Raw genomic sequence first — 23083 nt, forward strand, 5'->3', positions numbered from 1 at the left:
TGGGTGAGCACCATGGACTTGTTGGGCTGAAGGGTGTGTATCCATGCTGTATTGTTTTATCACTACGTCCAGCATTTTGTTTCAGATTTCCACAGCAGCTGTAGATTTTGTTTTGGTTTTCAAAATAAATGACAAACTAAGTGAACTATCTTAGTAAATGATAATGTGTTACTACATCACATCATGACTGCGTTATCCTGTATGATAATAGAGATTGATAGTGTGTCAACAGGGCATTTACTGAATAAATATGTACACAAGAAAATAAGAGCAGGAATCAGCCACCAGGCCCCTCAACACTGCCCCACCATTCAATATGATCATGGCTGATCTGTGCTGGTCTCAACTCCAAGGAGGACTGAAAAATGCAAAACTTAGAATAATTATGCAATTCTTTACTTAGCTGTGCTCTTTCAGATATGTGTGCAGTAAAATAATTTTTGAGCATCATGTTTAAAATCAGTCCTAATCTCCGTTGACCACAGAGATCTGTTATTTCCTGTAATTAACCAGAACTTAGCCATTATATCCCAGTTCCTGTCGGAACTCTTAACTGTGAACTTAATAGTGTTCAGGACCCTGGATTCCAAACTCTTACACATAACTAGCACAAAGTCACTGGAGCAAACACACTAAAGCCACAGCAATCACAAGGCCCTAATTTCAATTTTTTAAAAATTGTGTAATCTGAACAATCAGAATTTGGTTCATATTTGTGATGTAAAGATTCTGTTGGAACTTGAAATAACTTATTGGCATCTGGAGGGATTAACCATGAGTAACCTAAACAAATCAAGGAGAAAATTGTAACGAGGGAGACACCTTGACTTCCATTGATCTTTGCTATTATGGAAGACTCCAGTTTCAATAAGGGACTAACAATTATTGGCAAGTGTTTAAAGTGTTCAACATTACACAAAGGTTATTGATGAGTGTTAATAATGAGATATTAAGCCAAAACTTCATCTGTTCTCTCAGCTAAACCCAAATAATCACCACCATTTTGAAAGGTAAACAGGGATATTATGCCTGATGTCCTAGTCATTCTTGATCTCTTGCTCAATCTCACTGAAACAGATTAATCTGGTCTTTCATGGGAGCTTCCCATATGTGCATTAGCTGCTGCTTCTCCAATATTACAATAGTGACCACCCTTCAATAGTACTGGCAGTCATACCAGTACACAAGTTGTTCTTCCAATTTTAGGATTCCAATTTTAGCAAAGCAGGTGATTCCCTGAAAAGCCCCCAACATCTTTTCACAACTGCTGTCTCCCAGATAACCAAGTGCTGCTCAGTTTGCAAGCAGTGCACAGTAACCAGTGTGGGAAAACCCAGATCGCTTGGATTGAAAAGCTTGCAAAGCAAAGCGTGAAAGTCATTACTTGCAGTTCATGGAGAGCAGCAGTGCAAGTAACCACAACACCCATGCCATGTGAATGGATACACCTTGGGGAATTGTGTGCAGAAAGAATGCAAGGAAGGAATCATATAGATTGGTTTCTGAGGGACTAAGGGATAATGGTGCAAGAATAAGCAATGCCCGAAGATGCTCACACACTTTCAAACCTCAATACCCATCCCTTCCTTTGAGTCACTCATTAGTCCTCTCTGACAAATGTCTCAACCAACACCATTCCCCTCTTTCAACCCCTTACTTCCTTCCCTGCTCCTTCTCATCCTGTCACCAATCTTCATCTTCCTCTCCCTCTTCCCGTCACCAACTCTTTTTCATATACCCCAACTGCTCCTCAAAAGAAGTGACATCAGGACCAGGAGACCTTGCTGAAAATCTTCAAGTCTAACAAGGCGGTGGGGGGGGGGGGGGGGGGGGGGGCGCGGGGGGAAAATAAAAGGAGTCCAAGATCTAACTTCAGATTAGGACCAGATTCAACATCAATTAGGCCTCCATGGACCAGGCTGAACATTGGGAGAAGTTGTTGTAGGGGAGTGTCACAACACTGGGTACCAGGCCTAGCACCGAGATAGGTAGATGCAGAGAAACGGACCCAACATTGGGGGAAGAAATCAGTTTTAAAATGGGTGTTGTCTGAGATAGGTTAAACAATGCCCCATTTGAAAATAGGCCAACAGTTTGGGATGATTTACCGATATACATGCTGGCACATATACACCAGTCCTTTTTTGGACTCTTCAAAAAGATAGTTAGAAAATCAACTTATTCATCAAATTCAACAATAATTGAATGCAATTGCTCTGGAACATCCTGACAAGGACTTAAGAAGTGCTATCTGAAAGCCATTTCTCCTAGTAATGCCTTTAAATCCAAGTCTTAAAAGGGGAACTCCTACCAGCTAGCATGAAAGCAATCATCTTCAAAACAAATCTCAGAATGGTTTATAGGAGACACAAGAGACTTCAGATGCTGGAAATCTGGAGCAACACACAAAAGGAGCTGGAAAAAGTTGGTTCTGTGAATGGCCCCTCGGGAAATGCATGACAAATTCCTGCATCCATTTCATTTTGGATTACAAGAGGCCCTACATATTTCATTCATAGTTGGATCTGATTATTGAAGTGATACATCAGCATTCTAACTAATTTGTTTATACAAGTGGTTTATGGAATTTGTAGGTTCTGGTGGCATTCAATGACCTAAAAATAATTAGAGTTCAACTGAAATGTCATTGCATTCATTGAATAATATTTAATAGTAATATCTTGAGCATGTGTGGGAAAATTCTTTGAAATTTTTTCTTGTATAACTTAAGGATCAACTTGTACTATTTTGCGTCAAACAGAAGGCTGGGAGCCCCAGGGCAAGGCATCCTAGCCAGCCGGATTTCTGCTGCAACTATGTGCTTCTCACTAGGCTTGTTGGACAGTGACCAGAGTGAACTCTGGCTCATGTACCCTGATATTCTTGGTTTATGATGTCAGCTATTCTCAGTACAGATTCACAAGGCTCCTCTTTTGTTTTAAATGGCGATCACTCTGATGCAGCACTGTCATGTCAATCATTTGATTGCATTCTATGTATAGCTATGGGCAGATAACTCTTTCAAAATACTAGCACAGGCACAATGGACTCTTTCTATGCTGAAAAATTCATTAAACAAGACCGATGCAAGACAACAATGCACATTCAGCAATGCCAGCATAAAACTTTACTCTGAGCCAGAAGCCATTTTCTTCATTGAGGAATGTAACAATGTACATTTTGAAATGTGGACCATATTTAAAAGAAAGTGCATCTGTACCATATTGTACCAGTTTCTCTCTCAAAGGATGATACCATTCTTGATATTTTGATTCCCTCATTTCTAAATCTACAGTTTAACATCCATTAGATTCAACATCTCCTTTTTGGGTATTCTGGGTCCATGTATCATTGTGTAGGAAGAAATGAAAATATCCATTAAAATGATACCATTAAGTCGAATATTTTGAAGCAATGGGTCCAAAGCAAGGTCTTACCTGCACAGAGACTCTGTGGCATCTCTGTCTAAAAATTCATGATCATTTTTCACCACTTCAATATCAACAGGAAACTGAGATGCTGTGAAACATGAAAAGTGAATGATTAAAGTGTGCAAAAATTCTAGTGTTGAACAATGATGAGCTGCATAATTTAAAAAAATCACATAGAATTTTGTTCTTGAGACTTTTGTCATACATAGGAGTGAAATGCTGAGGCTTGATGATTAAGATGCACAAGCCTGCATAAATTTATCCTCCTTTGTGCCTCTGTTCACAATTGGAGAAGGGAAAATACCAACTATGTTCAATTCAGAATTACTTTTCAAATATTTTGTTTGACAGCTTAGGGTTAAAATTTGGGAATAGAGCTTCTCCCATCACTGTGGTCAATCTATTGGTTATTTTCTTCTGCATCGATTATGCAAGGTCTCAGAATCTACTCAAAGTACAAGCAGCTTAACACAATATGGCTTACCTTCAAACAACTGGGAATATTGTGGAAATCCAGCAGCCCTGAGCCAATCACAGGCGTCTTTTGCTTCAATCTCTGAAAGGCAATGGAAAGGGGATGTCAGCATTTGTTCCTCATGGTGCTGCAGTGCATAGTGGATAAAAACAAACCTCATCTAATATAACTTAGCTCCATTTCATAATGGGGTCATCTGGACAAGTTGTTTACCCAGACTTGACCAATACACATTTCTGAGCAAGGCAAGCTGCCTTGATAAAGGGATGTAGCAGGATTTATTTTAAAATTCAGAATAACATTGCTTAGTATCTGTAGAATCAAAATTGGTGACATTGATTAAAGACCTGGTGGAGGAAACTAAACGCAAGGATTCCAAGTTTGCCATTGATACAAAAATAGGTGGAAGAGCATATTGTAATGAAGACAGTCTGATTCTGCAACAATATGTAGAAACATTGAGTGATTGGGTGAAAACTTGGCAAAGAGTTTAAAGCGAGCGTGCACTTTGGTAAGAGGAATCATCAAAAGGCGGATTATTTAAATGGAGAGAGTCTACGAGTGACTGAAGTTGAGAGGGATACGGGTGTTTAGTTCTTGAATCACGAAAAGTTAGCAGCAGGTCCAACAAGTAGTTAAGGTGGCAAATGGCACATTGGTCTCTATTGCAAGAGGGTTGGAGTTTAAGAATAGGGGGGCTTCTGTTACAGTTGTACAGGGTGTTGGTAAGCTCATTACTTGCAGTTCATGGAGAGCAGTAGTGCAAGTAACCACAGGAGGCCTAACAAAAATGTAGTAGCATTGGAGGCAGTCCAAAGGAGATTTACCAGGCTAATTCCTGGGCTGAGAGGATTGTCCTATCAAGAAAGGCTCAACAGTTTGGCTCTGTATTCCACCGATCTGGCTGTCCATAACCTCTTCCACTGTCAGGATGATAGGCCAAATGCAAACTAGAAAGACACCACTTCACGTTCCACCTGAGAAGTCTACAAACCGATGGCATGAACAGTGAATTCTCCACTTGCAGGTAATTTGCTCCCTGTTGTCCATTTCTCTTTCTGATCTACCCAGGTTCTCCAACAGACTGTACAGCCAACCCACTCCCCTATCACCCAGTTCCTTTCCATTTACCCCACCCACTCCAACTGCCCATCACTCGCACACTCCGCCCACTGAGTTCCCTTCCCCCACTCTTCCCACCTGCCCACCCCATTTCCCTTAGTTGGTGCCACGCCCCACCTTCCTTTCCTATCAGATTCCATCACCTGCAGCCCTGTCGCCTCCGCCGATCACCTCCCAGCCTCTGACGCTACTTCTACCCATCTCTCCCCTACCTGAATCAATCTGCCAATCAACCACTCCTTACTTATATCCACCCATCACTTGCCAACTCTTGCCCCACAATGTCTGTGCTGAACATGATGCTAAATTAAACCAAATCTCTCCTACCTGCACATGATCCATAAAGCCTGAAAAGCCACAATGAGGGGGGAAAAAAAACTATGTTGTGTGTGTGGAATCTGGAATGCATTGCCTGAAGGTTTGTTGGAGGCAGTTGCCAATGGGCCTTCAAGAGTGAAATCGATAAATACATGGCAAAGGAAAATTTGCAAGCCTGCAGCAAAAGGGCCAAGGGGTGGGACTATTGGTTGTTCTGGTAGAGAGCTAGTGCAGACACAATAGGACCAATGGCTTTCTGTGCCATAACCACTCTCTCTCTCTCTGTAATTCTGGGACTCAAAAGACTTATTAACAGAAACCCCTCGACTTCTGCTTTGCAGATGTTGACCTGCTATCCACATCTGAAAGCAACATTGAAAAGACTCCATTGTATAGACTAATCACCACTATTTAAATCATTCCCATCTCATTGGATTTACATGGATCACCCAGATTCACTAAAACAGTCAACTTGTAAACAATTTTTAATCTGAACCTTGAGGGTGGAGGGGTGGGGAGTGTGAAAACTGAATGATTAAGGTGCTTGTGTATTGCAAATGAAAAGGGGCAGGAAATTTTGCCCTTGGAACCTCAGTCCAATTTGACCTAATGGATGTTTCGGGCTTGATGTTTGTTGGACAATCTGTCTCCTCCCAAAAATAATCAGGAAGCCTGGCAGTCTTTGAAAGCTTGGCAGTGCTGACTCTGGCTCCGTCTGTAGTCTGTACAGATCCAATCATTCTTATCTAGTATCTACTGGAGTCTTGGGTTGCTTGATTGAGTTTAACTGTCTCCAGAACACAGTAGCTTACCACACACACATGCACGTACACACCAGCTGCCAAGGATCCCAAGCACAATACCCTCCCTATGTTGGCTACAGATTTTTAAAAAATCATTCGTACGGCACATTCTTTTGTGATTCACACTATAGTACAGTGTATGCAGAGTGTTCTGGAATAGATCAATACTCCATGCTCAGTACGTTTTTGCTTTGTCCAAGGCTGTATTTCAATTATAACTGTACACTCATAACCCTGACGTCAGGCCCCATTATCTGCCCTGTTCATACTTCAAGATTCCGCCACAACCTCTCACCCACACTCTGATACTCCTGTTGTTAGACCCCACCCTCATTATTTATTCTCACGTAATGCACCTCTTAAAAAAACTGCTGGGCTTGGATCATTAACTCATTCATTTCATCGCTAACAAATTTGGTGCCTAGAAGTAAATTTTTACTACCCTACCTACTAAGTCCCGAATTAAACCTTAAAACCTGAAAAGTCTGGTTCAACAACCATTCCTAAAAGTGAAAGTGTCAAAATTGGTCACTCTCTTCTCCCCTCTCCCATCAGACAGAAGATACAGGAGCCTGAGGGCACATACCACCAGGCTCAAGGACAGCTTCTGTCACACTATTGAACAGTTCCCTTATACGATGAGATGGACTTTTGACCCCACAATCTATCTTGTTATGACCTTGCACCTTATTGTCTACCTGCAATGCACTTACTTGTAGCTGTGACAGTTTACTCTGTACCCTGTTATTATTTTTACCTGTACTACCTCAATGCACTCTGTACTAACTCAATGTATCTGCACTATGTAATGAATTGATCTGTACAAATCGTATGCAAGACAAGTTTTTCACTGTATCTCGGTACAAGTGACAATAATAAACCAATACCAAAATTAGCACCAAAGTAAGCCCTGATAACTAGTCTCATATGTTTCAAAGAATTATAGAGAGAATCTATATATAGAATATAGAGAAATATAGAGAGGGACAGCACGGTAGCGTAGCAGTTAGCGCGATGCTATTACAGCGTCAGCGATCGGGGTTCGATTCCTGCTGTCCGTAAGGAGTTTGTACATTCTCCTATGTCTGCATGGGTTTCCTCCAGGTGCTCTGGTTTCCTCCCACATTGCAAAGACGTACAGGTAGGTTAATTGGGTTTAAAATGGGCGATGCGGACTCGTTGGGCCGGGAGGGCCTGTTATCATGCTATAAATTAAATTTAAAAAATAAAATTTAATTTAAATTTAAAGAATCAGTCAATTTGGATATGATCACTAATTTCTCTTAAGTTTCCAATTCAAAACAGCCACTATCCAGGAACCAGATGACCACGAGTAATAGCAGGAGGCGGCCATTTGGCCCCTTGTGCCTGTTCCAACATTCCACAAGATCATCACTACTTCTTTACCACAGTGCCGCTTTTCCCTTGATTTACTTAATATCCAAAAATCCATCAATTTTGGTCTTGAAGACTCTCAGTAACAGAGCCTCCACTACACTTTCAGACAGAGAATTCCAAGGATTAACTGCCCTCAGTGTGAAGTAGTTTCTTCTCGACTTAATCTGAATTGTTGACAAAAATGATAATCAACCAACTGCAAATGGTGTAAGTAGAACATAGAACAATTACAGCACAATTCAGGCCCTTCGGCCCACAAAGCTGTGCTGAACATGTCCCTACCCTAGAAATTACTAGGCTTACCCATAGCCCTCTATTTTACTCAGCTCCATGTACCTATCTAACAGTTTCTTGAAAGACCCTATCGTATCCACCTCCACCACCGTTTCTGGCAGCCCATTCCACGCACTCACCACTCTGAGTAAAAAACTTACCCCTGACATCTCCTCTATATCTACTCCCCAGCACCTTAAACCTATGTCCTCTTGTGGCCACCAATTCAGCCCTGGGGAAAAGCCTCTGACTATCTACCCTATCAATACCTCTCATCATCTTATACATCCCTATCAGGTCCCCCCCATCCTCCGTCTCTCCAAGGAGAAAAGGCCGAGTTTCCTTAACCTGCTTTCATAAGGCATGCTCCGCATTCCAGGCAGCATCCTTGTAAGTCTCCTCTACACCCTCTCTATGGCTTCCACATCTTTCCTGTAGTGAGGTGACCAGAACTGAGCACAATACTCCAAGTGGGGTCTGACCAGGGACCTATATAGCTGCAACAATACCTCGGCTCCTAAATTCAATTCCCCAATATGATAGGACAATACACCATATGCCTTCTTAACCACAGAGTCAACCTGCACTGCCACTTTGAGTGCCCTATGGACTCAGACCCCAAGATCCCTCTGATCCTCCGCATTGCCAAGAGTCCTACCGTTAAGACTATATTCCGCCAACATATTTGACCTACCAAAATGAACCACTTCACACTTATCTGGGTTGAACTGCATCTGTCACTTCTCAGCCCAACTCTGCATCTTTTTCTATATCCCTCTGTAACCTCTGACAGCCCTCCAAACTATCCACAACACTGAAATAAAAACAGAAAATGCAAATCAGACAGCATTTGTGGAAAAAGTAAATTATCGTTTAAGGTCTGGGACCCTTCCTCAGATTTGGGAAAAGAGAAAAAACAAGTTAAATTTTGATTGACCCCTGGTTCTGGGTACCAAAGTCATGGAGAAAATCATCCTTGCATCTACCCTTTAAAGATCCAAGAATGTTTCAATGAGATTGCCTTTCATTCTCCTAAACTCAAGGAAGCTTAGCCCCAGTTTGGTTATCTTTTTCTCAATACATAAACCAATGATCAGTCACTAAGTGTATTCAAGATAAAGACCCACAGAGTTTTGCTTTTTCTCTAGCAGGACCATCTGCATCCTGGCTTTAAAAGCTCCTCAGGATGCACTAAAAAGGCAATGCCACCTTCTCTTTTACATCTCTTCCCTGTGCTCTCTCCCACCAACCCCCCCCCCCCACCCCACATGAAAACTCCATACTCTGGAGTGTTGAGCTGCCAGTCCTACCCTTCTTTATAGCAATAAAAACATTCTCACGTACCAACCAACACTCTCAGTTCATCTGCCTTACAAGTCAGATTCCTTGCATTAAAATGGATGCAATTTAACCCTTGCATTCCTTTTACATGTCATATTGTACCAATCTATTCTGTCTACTTGAGACAGAATAGATTGGTATGATATGGCATGTCCTTGTTTTCCTTCTATATTTGACTGTACCTACCCCCCCCCCCCAAATGTATATCTATGTTCCATTCCTTATCAGAGTAGATTAACTCCTTCCAAACTACACTTGCAAACCTCAAGGACGTTGGACCCATTCTCATTCAACCTGCACAGATCCCATCCTTCCCGAAGCAGTCCTAGTGATCCAGAAATCTAAAGTCCTCCTTAGAACACCATCTCTTTAGCTACACATTTGCTTGAGTAATCCTCCAATTCATCACTTGCATTTGCAACCAGAAGTGACTGAGATCAAAGAGCATGACCTCTATGGTTATAATCTGTGACCTGGCTCCCTAAATTCATGTTGCAGGACCTTATCCCTCTTCTAACCTTCATCAGTACCATCATGAACCACAACCTCTGGCTGTTCACCTCCCTATTTAGAATGTTCTGTGCCAACCTATATCTGGAACCAGGGAGGTAGTGCACCATCCTGGATTCACATCTATGGCCACAGAAGTGACCATCTATTCCCCTATTGAGTCTCCTATCACTATTACTCTTGAACTCTTACTTCTCCCCCTTGTACAGCCAAGCCATCCACAGTGCCATAATCTTGGCACTGGCTGGACTCCTCAGAGGTACATTCACTCCCACCTTATTCCAACACTATGAAACAGTCCTGGAGTGAGATGCACTCTGAAGTTTCCCTGACTACTTGCCCACCACCCTTCCTTTGTCAGGTTGTCACTTTTTCCTTCAGCGGTGGGGTAAACACCTTTATAACATGCTATCCACATAATTCTGGGTTGGGGGGTGATGGGAGTGCAGGCTGTTGCAATGGGTTACCTAAAGGTAGAATCTCTTACATCCAATGTCATCCTGCTCAGTTCCAACCTTCACAGATGGAATCAATTACAGATCAAGAGACCTTCAACTGTTTATTAAATATTGTCACTGAAAAAACTGAAAGCATTAAGCCTTTGTCAAAGAGCTGGAATTGAGTTCATAAATGTCAAAATAAGTTATAAATACACCTTGTCTCTGAAAATACAGTCAATTTCCATTTCCCTCAAAATTTAAAAATGTTAATTGTTTCTTTTAGTTTATAGTTTTTCTGCTTTTACCTTAATCTCATGTACCTAAGCTTTATTTCATTCTCTGAGAAAACGTTTCGACAAGTTTCAGTTTTAACAACGAACTCCCATGGTTTGCCACCAGAAAATTTCTTCCTGTGTCCAGCTGCCTAGCCAACTTGACAACGTCAGTACAAGAGATTGCCTATATTTACTGGCAGAAACAGAAAGCTTAACAACCATGATTGAAACAGACAGTCAAAATGGCAGAACATTATTACTTATTTTAATTAAATAGGTATCAAGAGATTTACCAAAAATGGCCATTTCCAAAATATCAGTTGGTCAGTGGATTGAACAGCTGGGAAATACCAGAACCATGCCAAGTGGTGGGACTTCACCACCATCAACCCCCCATTATTGTTACTCCATTCCTGCTCTAACCCCATCTCAAATCCCCACAGGGCTGATTACATTGACTACCCAGTGGTTACAGATAGAAAAGAAACAGCCAGCTGCAGTATGTGTCAATGCACACTGGGCTTCCATGCCCATATGCTATAGACAAGACATTTTTATTAGTCACACGTACATTGAAACACACAGTGAAATGCACCTTTTGCTTAGAGTGTTTTGGCAGCAGCCCACAAGTGTCGCCACTCTTCCAATGCCAACATAGCATGCCCACAGCTCCTAACCCATGTGTCTTTGGAATGTGGGAGGAAACCACAAATGACCTCCCGCTAAGCTTTCACACATCCAAAGCGGAGGGGATAAATACATTTTTAGCTATAACTCGTGGATCTATCATAGCCCCATTCATTTGGATAGGTAAGCTGACCTTTATTAAGTAGTTATAAATTAAAAACATTAATTGGAATGAAGCTTGATTTATACAAGTTGAATGTAGTTTTAAATTAAGTTTAATTAATATTGAGCTTTAATTTTTTATTCTAAATGTTTGATCAGAAACATTTAGAAGTACCTTGAAAGGCCTTTTGACAACATGAGCCATCAGAAAGCCACCAGGTGGGAGAGACAAGACAGCTGCCCCAGCTGAAGACCAGAATCTCTTCAAAATTATCCTTTCTGATTGCCGGTTTGGGTCCATTAGCAGTATTACCTTGCACTGGAAAACCTGACCAAGATTTAAGAACTATTCATGAAAAAAGATGGAGACTCAATAATAATTGGTTCTGCATCAACTTCCTCCCAATGATGTCTTGCTTTTCTATTTGTCTTTAACATACTAACATCGTAAAGTACTGCACTAGAGCTTTAACAACATTTGATACTAAGCCATACAAGATATTATAAAAAGAGATTGTAACATGCTTTTTAAAGGGGGAGGGAAGGGTAAATAGGCTGCAAGACAAAAGGTGAGAATTTCTCAACTTGTGTTCTTGTATTCCAAGATCCAAAGAAAACTGGAGCACCTGGCCTCTCAAGCCCGCCCCATCATTCAATCTGATCAATGGCTGGTCTGCCTCAGGCCTCAACTCCCCTTCTGAACCAGTTCCCCAGTTTTGAATTCCCTGCTCTTCCAACAATTTATCTACCTCTGATTTAAATATCTCCTATGATCTGGTCTCCACAACGCTCTGGGATAGAAAATTCCAGAACCTCACCACTGAGAGAAGCAATTCCTATGCACCTCAGTTTTAAATGACCACCCCCTTACCTTCTAACTATGTCTCCTTGTTTGAGACTCTCCCACTTAGTGGAAACATCACAACATCGACTGTCAAGCTCCTTAGGACTTTAGATGTTTTGATAAAATCATCCACCATTCTTTTAAAAGTCCAAAGAATACAAATCAAACTTCTTTAGCTGCTTCGAGCAGGACAACCCTCTCATCTCAGGAATTAGCCTATTAAATCTCTTCTGGGCTGCCTTCAAAGATAGTATATGATTCCTTAAATATGGGGATGAAAAATGTGCATATTAGTCCAGGTATAGCCGCACCAACATCCTGTACAATTGTAAAAATACGTTCTTATTTCTGAACTCCAACTCCTTTGCAATGAAGGCTAATATTCTATTTGCTGCACCTGCCTGCTAACTTGCAATTCATGCACAAGAACATTTACATCCTTTGGTATTCACTCATTTCTAATTTCTATCCATTTAGATAAAAGTCTGCCTTTTAATACCACTTAATAAGTGGCCTCACACTTTTCCACATTAAACTCAATTTGTCAAGTTTTCACCCACTTAATCTATATATCCTGTTGCAGAGTCCAATCACAACCCTTCCACCAGTTTTCATGTCATCAGCAAACATGGATACCTTACACTCTGCCCCTCTTCCAAGACATTGATATAGTGAGGGCCTGAATATATTGAGAGCCAAGAATTGATCTTTGGGGCACTCCATTAGTTACATCCTTCCAGCCTGAAAAAGACACACTATTCTGTGAGATAAGGTGGCACAGCCAATGATGGATGGATGGAGAGAGGGAGAGAGAGAGAGAGAGAGAGAGAGGGAGATTTGCAAAGATGGAAGGACTGAAGACATGGGAGCTGTTTGAAAACTGGGAGTAATAAGCATAGGACTGATGGTACTTGATGCACGTCACATCCAGGCAGCAGAGAATTGGATGAGCTGAAGTTTAGAGGGCACAGGGTTGGCAGAGATAAATGAGAAAATGAATGCTCAAGAGTCTGTGCTCTCCAAAATGAAATGGTATCAAATGCATCTCCTTTTAGGGTCAAGTACGTCTCCAAGACACATGCAAAAGAATTCTTCCTTTACATCCTTGCAACTACATGCCTAAACTTGGAAGTTTATCATCTCCATGTTCCAGTTTATCTACCCATTTGGCATGATGAAATTATAGTAGTGTTTACAGCTTGCTATTGCCAAGCTTACAATCATTGAAACAAACACCCTGTTCGGTCATCAGAGGCCTAGAAAGGGCAGTGTGTGAAGTGTGCTACTCATAAGAATACATTCAAATCTTATTAAGATACAGAAAATGTTTGATTTCAGTATTAATCCAATCAGTGCTGAAACTCCATGGTGGCAATGGTTGTCTTGGTCAAAGAACAGTTCCTTATGACAGATCTGGTCAATGTAACGTGTTTGGAGTTCTGTTGAGTGGGTGATTTTTTTTCTCCCTGGAGGACACAAAAACTAGAAGCCCCTCAAGCTTACTCCATCATTCAACAAGATCATTGCTGACCTTTTAACTCAACATTACTTTCCTGCACAAACCCCATACCCTGCATTCCCTTAACATTTAAATCAATTGATTTTCGTTCTTAAGGTTATGAGATTGAAAATGAGACAAATGGCTGCTTGGCATTTGACTCCTGGTCTTCTCCAGGATAATTTCTCTCTCAGAGAGACATCCCTCTCAGCAGCTTGGAAGAATATTCTGCTACAAAGCAACAATGCAGATTTGCAGGATTGCCCAGGAAATTCTGATCAACTCCAGTCACTAACTAGCCAACTGGTGTTGGGGAAGGCACAAGAACTGCACTTTCACAGTCTCACTGGTCTGATTCAGAACCTCCCTCGCTTATGGCGAAAACTCACTGTTTTTAGATCCAATTACATAATCTAAGAATCTTGTTTATGTAGCAACATTCGGAAGACTTTATGCTGCCTGACATTGAAAGGCTGTAGTCTGATCAACCTGGGAGATACAGCAGTGCACTAATGCGCAATGGTGCTGTCAACAGCCAGGTAGGTAAATGGTGGCACTTTGGCTGGTTCAGGAAATCCCCTGACCCAGGCTGCATTGTGAGCTGAGCTGGAGGCAGAGTCATGCAGGGAGATAGAGCACAGAAACAGATCCCTTGGCCTATTGAGCCCCCATGGACCATCAACCACCCATTTATACTAATCCTAATCTCATTTTTATTCCCTCCATATTCTCATAAACTCCTTCCCCCTCCCCCAGATTCTACTAGGAGCAAGTAACAGTGGCTAATTATCCAACTAACCCACATCTCTTGGGATGTGGGTGGAAACCCACGCGGTCACAGGGAGAACGTACAAACTCCACACGGAGCAACGGAGGTCAGGATTGAACCCGGGTCTCTAGCGCTGTGAGGCAGCGGCTCGACCAGCTGAGCCACTCTACGGGAACGCAAACCAGACACCCAGTAAGTGCGGTAGGAGGTGTCTATCTATGGAGATGATCGGGTTTGGACAAGGTTTACATGTCTGCTTGGCCCACTGAGGTGGTCGAAGGTCAGCGGTGACTTTAAAATATCACCTCAAAAGAGGAGAATGAAGAGGAGGGGGGGGGGAAAGAGAGGGGGGGGGGGAAAGAGAGGGGGGGGGGGAAAGAGAGGGGGGGGGGGAAAGAGAGGGGGGGGGGGAAAGAGAGGGGGGGGGGGAAAGAGAGGGGGGGGGGGAAAGAGAGGGGGGGGGGGGAAAGAGAGGGGGGGGGGGGAAAGAGAGGGGGGGGGGGGAAAGAGAGGGGGGGGGGAAAGAGAGGGGGGGGGAAAGAGAGGGGAGGAGGGAAGAGGGGGGGGAAGGAAGAGGGGGGAGGAGGGAAGAGGGGAGGAGGGAAGAGGGGAGGAGACACACACTGTTGAAAACAAAAAGCACAAATCTTCTGAACCACAAGATACATCTATTCTTGGTTGGTAGTGGACATGATCCCCTCCACAGAATGAAAACGTGAGTTAGGCAGCACTACAACATTTTTCCCTGCTTAATTTAATGTTGCAACTGTCACTGTTAAAGCACTAGGTGATTTTTGGAAATAAACTTCCAACCAGAACTAGCACTGTGCGTTTCAGTTTTTCTAATCGTGCGCTTTCAAGGACATGCATTTAAATCTGGGACACCTTTTAAACAGCGAGCCTTTCGACTCACACATCGCTTCCACTATCCCAACGAGAAATCTTCGCTCTGAAACTTCGCCTGGTCCAATGTCAACCAACGGAATAGTTGACCATTCATTGCTCTACGTTTTAAAGCACACAGAATGCTCGTTGGCTTATCGTACCAGGTTCCCCGGCTGGAAACGGAGGCTGTCGTTCAAACTGAGCTTTAGTCTTCATCCTACGTTTCACGTAGAGGAAATTAGACCGTGGCTGCTGCTTCTCTGAAGCACACGGACCGTTAACAGATTTGTGTCGGGACTATCAATGTGCTTTGGAAAGGCATCATACATTGTTACCTAAAGTACGGGGAGATTCAAATACTTAAATAATTTCCCCCACGTTTGTTCTGTTTTTGCCCTTATTCGACTAATCAATATTCAACCAATCCCGATATTTTTAAATTGTCGCGTCCTTTTAACAAAAACGACCCTTAATCACTCCACGTGTGCTTTAGTGAATCACAAACCAACTACATTTCAAAAGCAGCAAGTTCTGCATTATCGCGATTGCAATACAATTTAACAGCACTTAAAGAAAGTCGACACTCACGTTTTATTATCATCTTACTGCGAGGGCTCCCACCGGCTGGGAAAGCCTTGTCGAGGTACCAAGGCTCCAATTCAAGAAATTAAACAGAAATGCTGTCCCGGAGTTAATGCCTCACAGTAACTAGTGTCCATTTCATTGTGGTCTGAAAAGGTCCAGGGGACACACTTAGATTCCACAAACGAGTGTACTTCCTTCCACAGAAAGCAAAAGGTATTCTGTCCCCTCCCAGCACATTACAAAGATATGACTCTGCTCTGGGCTCCCTGCACAGCTGGTGAGTGTATGACTTTAAGCTCCAGTATTGGCAGGGAGTCCTGACTAGACCTTTCCATGTTGGCTCAGGGGTACCCAGCTGTCAGATTTAAGTGTACACTCAGAATTTTTAATATGATTGCAACATCCAGTAAATCACACCCAGCTACTACTGAAAATATAGGACTTTCTTCCTCCTGATTGTGGTAGATAATTAAAAGAAACAGAAACAAATGCTACTCGTCTCCAGTCGGGTCCTATTTGACGGTGGAGCATTCCCTGAGCTTGCAGGGATGAATGGGAGCCGACAGAATGGCAGAGAACGATCACCCACAGCTGACCCACACCTGCGCTATAGATTTTACCTCCAGGGCTAGTGGGTTGCTTTCAGGGCACAGATTAATGGGTGCACTTAATTGAATAATCTCGCTCAGTAAAACCAGAAGGACAATTCATAGTAATGTGAATCTGAGGTTACCCCCATGGCTTTGTTTTTTTTAAAATCAACATTTTAAAAGAAAAATAACTTTAATAATATTTAAGTCAATTTCCACTGCTCCGTTTTTATTGTACCAGAAATATTTTTTTTTAATTGAGATAACAAATGAACACTGGGATACAAGAGGTTACTGGAGTAAGATTTAATTCCACACATGCAAAAAACAAACATGGAATTTTGGTGCATGTCCAAAATTACAGGCAGCGTCAATTTACAGTTGTAATTGAAAGCCTGCTAACAATCACAGCTGCTCATGTTTGAGACCCAAAGAACTAGGAAGCAGGGTTAAAATGCCATCTTTGTTTTATTTGCTTATGAATTTCCCCTAGTTGTGGAAATACATTGGGAAGCTATTTGCACCAAACAAGATAGGGGAAAACCAGAGTCAAAGAGAAATTCAGCACAGAAAAAGGCCATTTGGCCCACCGAGTCCATGTCAACCATCAACCACACTGTTACACTAAACCTACATGAATCCCTTTTTATTTTCCCCACATTCTCATCCATTCCAACCACCCCCCGCCCCCCAAGATTATACTACTCACCTACACATACAAGGGTTAATTTACAGCAGCCAATTAACCTACCAACCCACACATCTTTGGGATGTGGGAGGAAACCAGAGTACCCAGGAAACTCATAGGAAATAATATGAATGCATAAAATATCCAAGTGACATTATTAATTGCTCTCTGTAATGATCTGTCAATGCAAATCCAGCTTTAGTCTTTAAGATTTTAAATCTTTCATATCTAACTTCTTTCAAAAAAAGGAAAAGGGAAGAAACTTCAAAAAAAAAATCAACTGATATAGTATAGGTTTTAGGTACCTAAAGAGCAAGGAAACTAGAGTGGGGTTATTAAGAAACAACAAGATAATCTGTGTGGAAAGCAGATATGACTAAAGATTCTTAATCAATATTTTGCACATTTTCAAAAAAATGCTTCTTATATTGTGGTTGAAGATTAGTGCAAAATATCAAATGGGATAAACATAGTGAAAAAGAATTTAAAGGGTTTTACCATTTGAACGTGGCCAGGCCTGGATAAAATATATCCCAGGCTATTAAGAGGAAAGGGGGTATTGGGGATGTAACAACTTCAAATGGTTTAATCCTCCCAAGCTGCAGGGGTAGCACCAGAGGATAGGAACACCGCTAATGGTGTACTGCTGTTTTACAAAGGAGGAGAAGGATAACTCGACAAACCATTCAATTTAAACTTTGGTGATGGATAAATTATTGGAATTAATTTTGAAGGACAGTGTAAACTTTCTTTTAGAAAGACACAGATTAATGAAGGACAGTCAGCATAGATTTGTCAAGGGAACTTCATGGATGAACACAAATGGACTTTTTGAAGAGGGCAGGTGCATTTGTAGTAGTCCATGTGGACTGTGGACTTTTCACATGTTCACACGGAATCCAGGAGGGTGGCAAATTAGATCCAAACTTGGCTCAATGGTAAGAAGCAAAAGGTAATAGTTGATTGGTTAGTTTGTGACTATAGGTAGTTTTAAGAGTTTTCATGGGGTTCAGTGCTCAGTCCCTTGCTTTTTGTAATATATATTAGTGATTTAGACCTGATATAGGAGGGTGTATTAAAGAAATTTGCAGATACAAAAAATATAAAAATTGGCCTTGTGGTTGGCATTACGGAGAAAAAAGATTTAGACTGCAAGAAGATAAGGAATGTTTGGTCAGTCGGGCAGTCAAGTGGAAAATTGAATTTAATCCAGAGGAGAGTGAGGTGATAATGGAATGATGCAACAATGCAAGAGAATATACAATAAATGGGGGAAACAGAGGAACTTTGGAGTGTATATCCACAGATACACAAAAGGTTGCAGGACAAGTTAAGGAGGTGGTTAAAAAGGCATCAAGGAGGTTTCCCTTTTTAGCTGACATGCAGAATCTAAGAGTTTTTGAGGTTCTGCTGGAGCTGCACAAAACTCTGATTGGACCAAAGCAAGTACTGTGTACAATTCAGATCATCAGTTTATCAGAAACATGCAATTGCACTGGAGGGGGCATAAAGGAAATTCACACAGATGTTGCCAGTAGTGGAAAATTGTAGCTACAAGGAAAGAAGCTCTTTTGAATAATGTAGATAGAGAGATGACTTAATTGAGCTATACAAAATCGTGCGTCCAAAGGAAATCGAAGTAAGTATTAGAGTATAAATTTAAAATAAGTGCTTCTGGGATTAAAGGGGAGATGAAGTGGCATTTTATCCCCCCATTCAGTGGGTGGTGGGGACTCAAATCTGGACAGATGTTAGAAGCAGAAACCCTTGTCAGATTTAAAAGGTGCTCACATAAGTACATGACAAGCTGTGATCTGCAGGGCTGAGGACCCAATGCTGGAAGATGGAATCAGGTTGGATCTCTCAGTGACTTGTATAGGGACAATGGGCTAAATGGCTGCAATGTAAAAGCTTTCTACAATATGGTGATAGTAGGCCAGCTGCAAATGGTGGAGTGATGGATATCATTAAGTGCAAGAACATGGGAAGGGGCTGAATGGTTGAGTGATAAAGAGACTATTTGACTCGTATTGTTTAAGTGTTGTAAAGTTCTATGATGTTAATGTCTTCTGAAATGCTTAGAAGTCCCAAATTAATGTGACAAACGCTTAAATATCTTCTGAAGTTACTCGAAAACTATGCAGTTACATCAAAACTGATCCCAGATGATTTGAGGCAGCAGCTCAGGGTTACTGGGGAAGGATAATAACCAGTGCTGTTGCCAAAGACACCTAGAGATTTAAAAATCAGGTCAGATATCTCACTTCACAGGTGATTGTGTACATTGAAGGCTATAAACTACAAAATAAAATATTGTTTGGTTGGTTGGAAGGACATTTTCTTTTATTTTGGGCAAGCGAAAACTAATGCAATCTCAGCGGTACAGTAGTCAGTATCTTTAAAACATGAAAAAAATGTAATCTACAAAAGAAAGAAATTGGAGAATTTGGTACAGCATGGAAGAATGTCACCAGGCTTTGTCGCTGAGCTACAAGTGCCAGGCTAATAATAATCATTCTGTGTGCCAAGCACCTCATGCTGATGGTGTGGTGAAGCAGATCCAAGGTGCTTTCAACACAGTGCAGAAAGATAAAGTGTGTGCGTGCGTATGGTGGGATAGACGATTTAAATGTAATGATTAACTTGCATATTACCTTCAACGTTTGGTTGAGCAACACCAGAATTCTACCTTATCCCAATTGTTCATTTCTATATCAGTCCTTTCAGACAGAAAAATTGCATTGAAGAGTTAAATTGCAAATCCTTTTGTTTTTAGAAAAGAGAAACACACTGTTAACAATATTTGATGACTGCACGGTAGTGTAGGTGTGTGGCATAGTAGTGTAGTGGTTAGCGCAATACTATTACTGTGCCAGCGACCCAGGTTCAATTCCCGCCACTGTCTGTAAGGAGTTTGTATGTTCTCCCCATGTCTGTGTATGTTTCCTCCGGGTGCTCTGGTTTCCTCCCACATTCCAAAGTAGTACATATTAGGAAGTTGTGGGCAATGCTATGTTGGCACACAGAATGCTTGCGGGCTGCCCCCAGAACATTCTACACAAAAGATGCATTTCACTGTGTTTTGATGTACATGTGACTAATAAAGAAATCTTATCTTGTCTCTGAACCTCAGCAGAATAATGTTGATGGAGAACAGGTGATTTTCCAATGGACTCTGATGAAGTGAGGGCAGGGCAGGGGTGTGGGTCCTGGAAGGTGATAAATGGGGATGGTGGGGTAGACGTTTCTAAACCAGAATTCAGAACATCCTCAAAATTAATCAATAGCTATTTTTCCACAAAGGAATTAATCCCTGCAAACAGTACTCATTAGAATGAACAAGCTTGAATTCACTTTAAGTAAAAAGTAGCATGTAAACATGAAGATCTTTGCCATCCAGCAAAGGCAATGACTAGTGTCATAGCTCAGGAAAAGGGTTAACCAATAACAAATGTCACAAGCAGCTTGCATGAAACTCAAACTCAGCCATGGATAATGCAGTTTAAACACTTAGCTACCTCTTTGTAACTAAACCTTTGCAGAGAAAAAAAATGGACTGCAGCTGCCCAGCCAAAAGTACTTTGTATTGTTCATCATCAGCTCGCTTTCCAAGCGTTAATCTCCATGGATCCAGAAGGCAAAATGGCCAGATGCATGGCTGGCTGACATCACGTTCATCCATCCATCAGCAAGAGACACCTGTTGTCTTGGGGGCCTGATTTCACTAATGATTCTCCTTTTTGTTATTAGGCAGAGATTTGCTGCATAGAACCACTTTTGACCTTTAAAAGACTTCTGTAATCTTTCTACCTCGGTCTAAATTTAATCAGGTGAAAGCTTCAGGGAGTTGTTTGGGGGTAGTTCCACCATTCACAGCGAACACTAACAGTTGATATTAAATACAAAGAGTTGAAACTACATAGTTTTTGTTATGTTCTAATACATAATGAAGGAAAACAGTCATTGCTATGTAGTTTTCTCATGTCATGATTTTTCTCATGTCAGTCACAAAGAACAAGCTAGTTTTAATTTTTTTTTCCCAAAAAACCCATTCTGGATTTTTGGTCAAATCACATTTCAACACTAGACCAATTTAACCCCAGATTAAGCAGTCTATTCCTACCTTGAGTTCTAAACTCAAGGTGGTATAGGGCTAGACCTCAATCTCTCCTCACATGAGGAAACCACCTTCCCTGGAATCAATCTGGTGGGCCTGTCCTGTACTCCCTCAATCACAGGTACATGACATTCAGGTAGGGAGATCAGCCCTTTAAACAATACTTTAGACGCGGTGTCACTAGAGCTTTAAATAATTGGGGAAAGACATCTCCTTTCTTGTACATGAGTCCTCTTACGATAAAGGCCTACATTTAGTTGACTTTCCAACACCTTGATGAATCTATATTGCTAACTTTCAGTGGTGTGCATAAGCACACCCTCTGAAAACAATTTCAATGTCTTAAAAAGAAATTTCTGCACTAAGAGGGCCTCAGTAGGATTCAGCTCAGCACTGGGTTCTTGACCCAGCATTTGACTTCATGATCTACCTTGTTGTGACCTTGCACCTTATTGCACTGCACTTTCTCTGTAGCTGTGACACTTTACTCTGTACTGTTATTGTTTTTACCTGTACTACATCAATGCACTCTGTACTAACCCAATGTAACTGCACTGTGTAATGAATTGACCTGTACGATCGGTTTGTAAGACAAGCTTTTCACTGTATCTTGGTACAAGTGACAATAATAAACCAATATCTAGGCCTTTTAATCTTTTAAAAATCTGCTCTCAAGCCCACACCTCTCGCCCTGATGACTGGGCGCAACCACCCCCACCCCAAGCCTCCCCCTCAGGCCCCAAATCTCCGGGTACCCTACCCTGATCAGATCCCCAAATATTTGCTCTCAACAACCACAACAGATGATTCGAGATTCACTGCACTTTGTGCACTCCACATCATGCAAAGGGAACGGTGATGTCCAAAGCTTGGACACCACTGAATTTTAAGTGGCAGTTCTTTGTGCATCACGTTGATGACTGTTTTAGTCAATCATTTAACACATTCAGTGGCAAATAATTAGATGCTAAGTATCGATCTCTTTGAATAGCATTGATTAACCAGGTTACAACCATTCCCATTTTGATGCATTCATATGTCAATTCTCAACCACTTAAATGATGCGAAATCTGTCAATTAGCTTGATACTATGGTCCCCAGCAGCTATATTGGGAACACTCATAAGCCATCCATTGCCCATGTATCTCAAAAGAGAGGGGGAGCTTAATGCAATCAATCCAAGATAGCTTCAAATTCCATTCCACAAGGTGAAAGGCATTAACCAAATAAATAATTCAGCCAGTTCCTGTTTGCATTTTCAAAGATAAAAACTGCAAGGTAATCATTAATTGGGACAACACGATATTATCTCAAACAGCACACACATTTGTTTACACATACACACACACACATAGATAACTGTCCTTGTGTAAGGAATAACCTTATAATATTGTTCCACCAATGATTAGCAGATAAATGTAATTTGAATAGTACACATCATTAGGCACCAGATACAATCAAAAAGGGATGACGTGGGAGTTTGTGTTGATAGAAAGGGAAGCTTGTGTGCAAAGAAATACATTGATTGAGGTATTCACAGTGAAGCTATTGCAAACCAAAGATCAAATTACAGAAAATGAGTCAATATGGGAGCCCTTGGACAATGACTCAAAGCATGGGCAGACTGTGTAGTTCAAAATGATTCAATTGTTATTCTGTATAATGATTAAGACAAACTATTAGTGGCCAAAATAAAAGGGCAAAGGAAGACATATACTGCACCTTTCATGACATTAGGAATATCAAGAAGTTTTTTTTAAAAAACAGGCAATGATGTAATTATAACCATGACTTCAAACATTAAGGACCCACAGCCGTCAACGTAGTTGGAATGTGATCGTGACCAGACAAATAAATAATGTAGAAATTCTAAATTTTATAATGCGTATACAAGATTTCCTTATTAGTCACATGAACATCGAAACACTCAGT

The 23083-nt window shown here is 41.3% G+C and overlaps 1 protein-coding gene across 4 annotated transcripts in view; it reads right to left on the reverse strand.

The window, feature by feature from the left end:
• The window catches only part of si:dkeyp-23e4.3 (rho GTPase-activating protein 7), a 121046-nt gene that overhangs the window by 23027 nt on the left and 74936 nt on the right, over positions 1-23083 (reverse strand). For 3 of the 4 annotated variants that reach the window (XM_052014005.1, XM_052014004.1, XM_052014008.1), the window contains 2 exons: positions 3916-3987; positions 3438-3519 (listed from right to left, as the gene is read on the reverse strand). In XM_052014005.1, coding sequence (XP_051869965.1) covers positions 3438-3519; positions 3916-3987 — 154 coding nt within the window. Of the gene's footprint in view, positions 1-3437; positions 3520-3915; positions 3988-15759; positions 16024-23083 lie in introns of those variants that run through there. The other variant, XM_052014006.1, reaches the window with a different exon arrangement.

This window comes from Pristis pectinata, chromosome 4 (assembly GCF_009764475.1).
Source record: "Pristis pectinata isolate sPriPec2 chromosome 4, sPriPec2.1.pri, whole genome shotgun sequence".
NCBI classification, from domain to species: Eukaryota; Metazoa; Chordata; class Chondrichthyes; order Rhinopristiformes; family Pristidae; genus Pristis; species Pristis pectinata.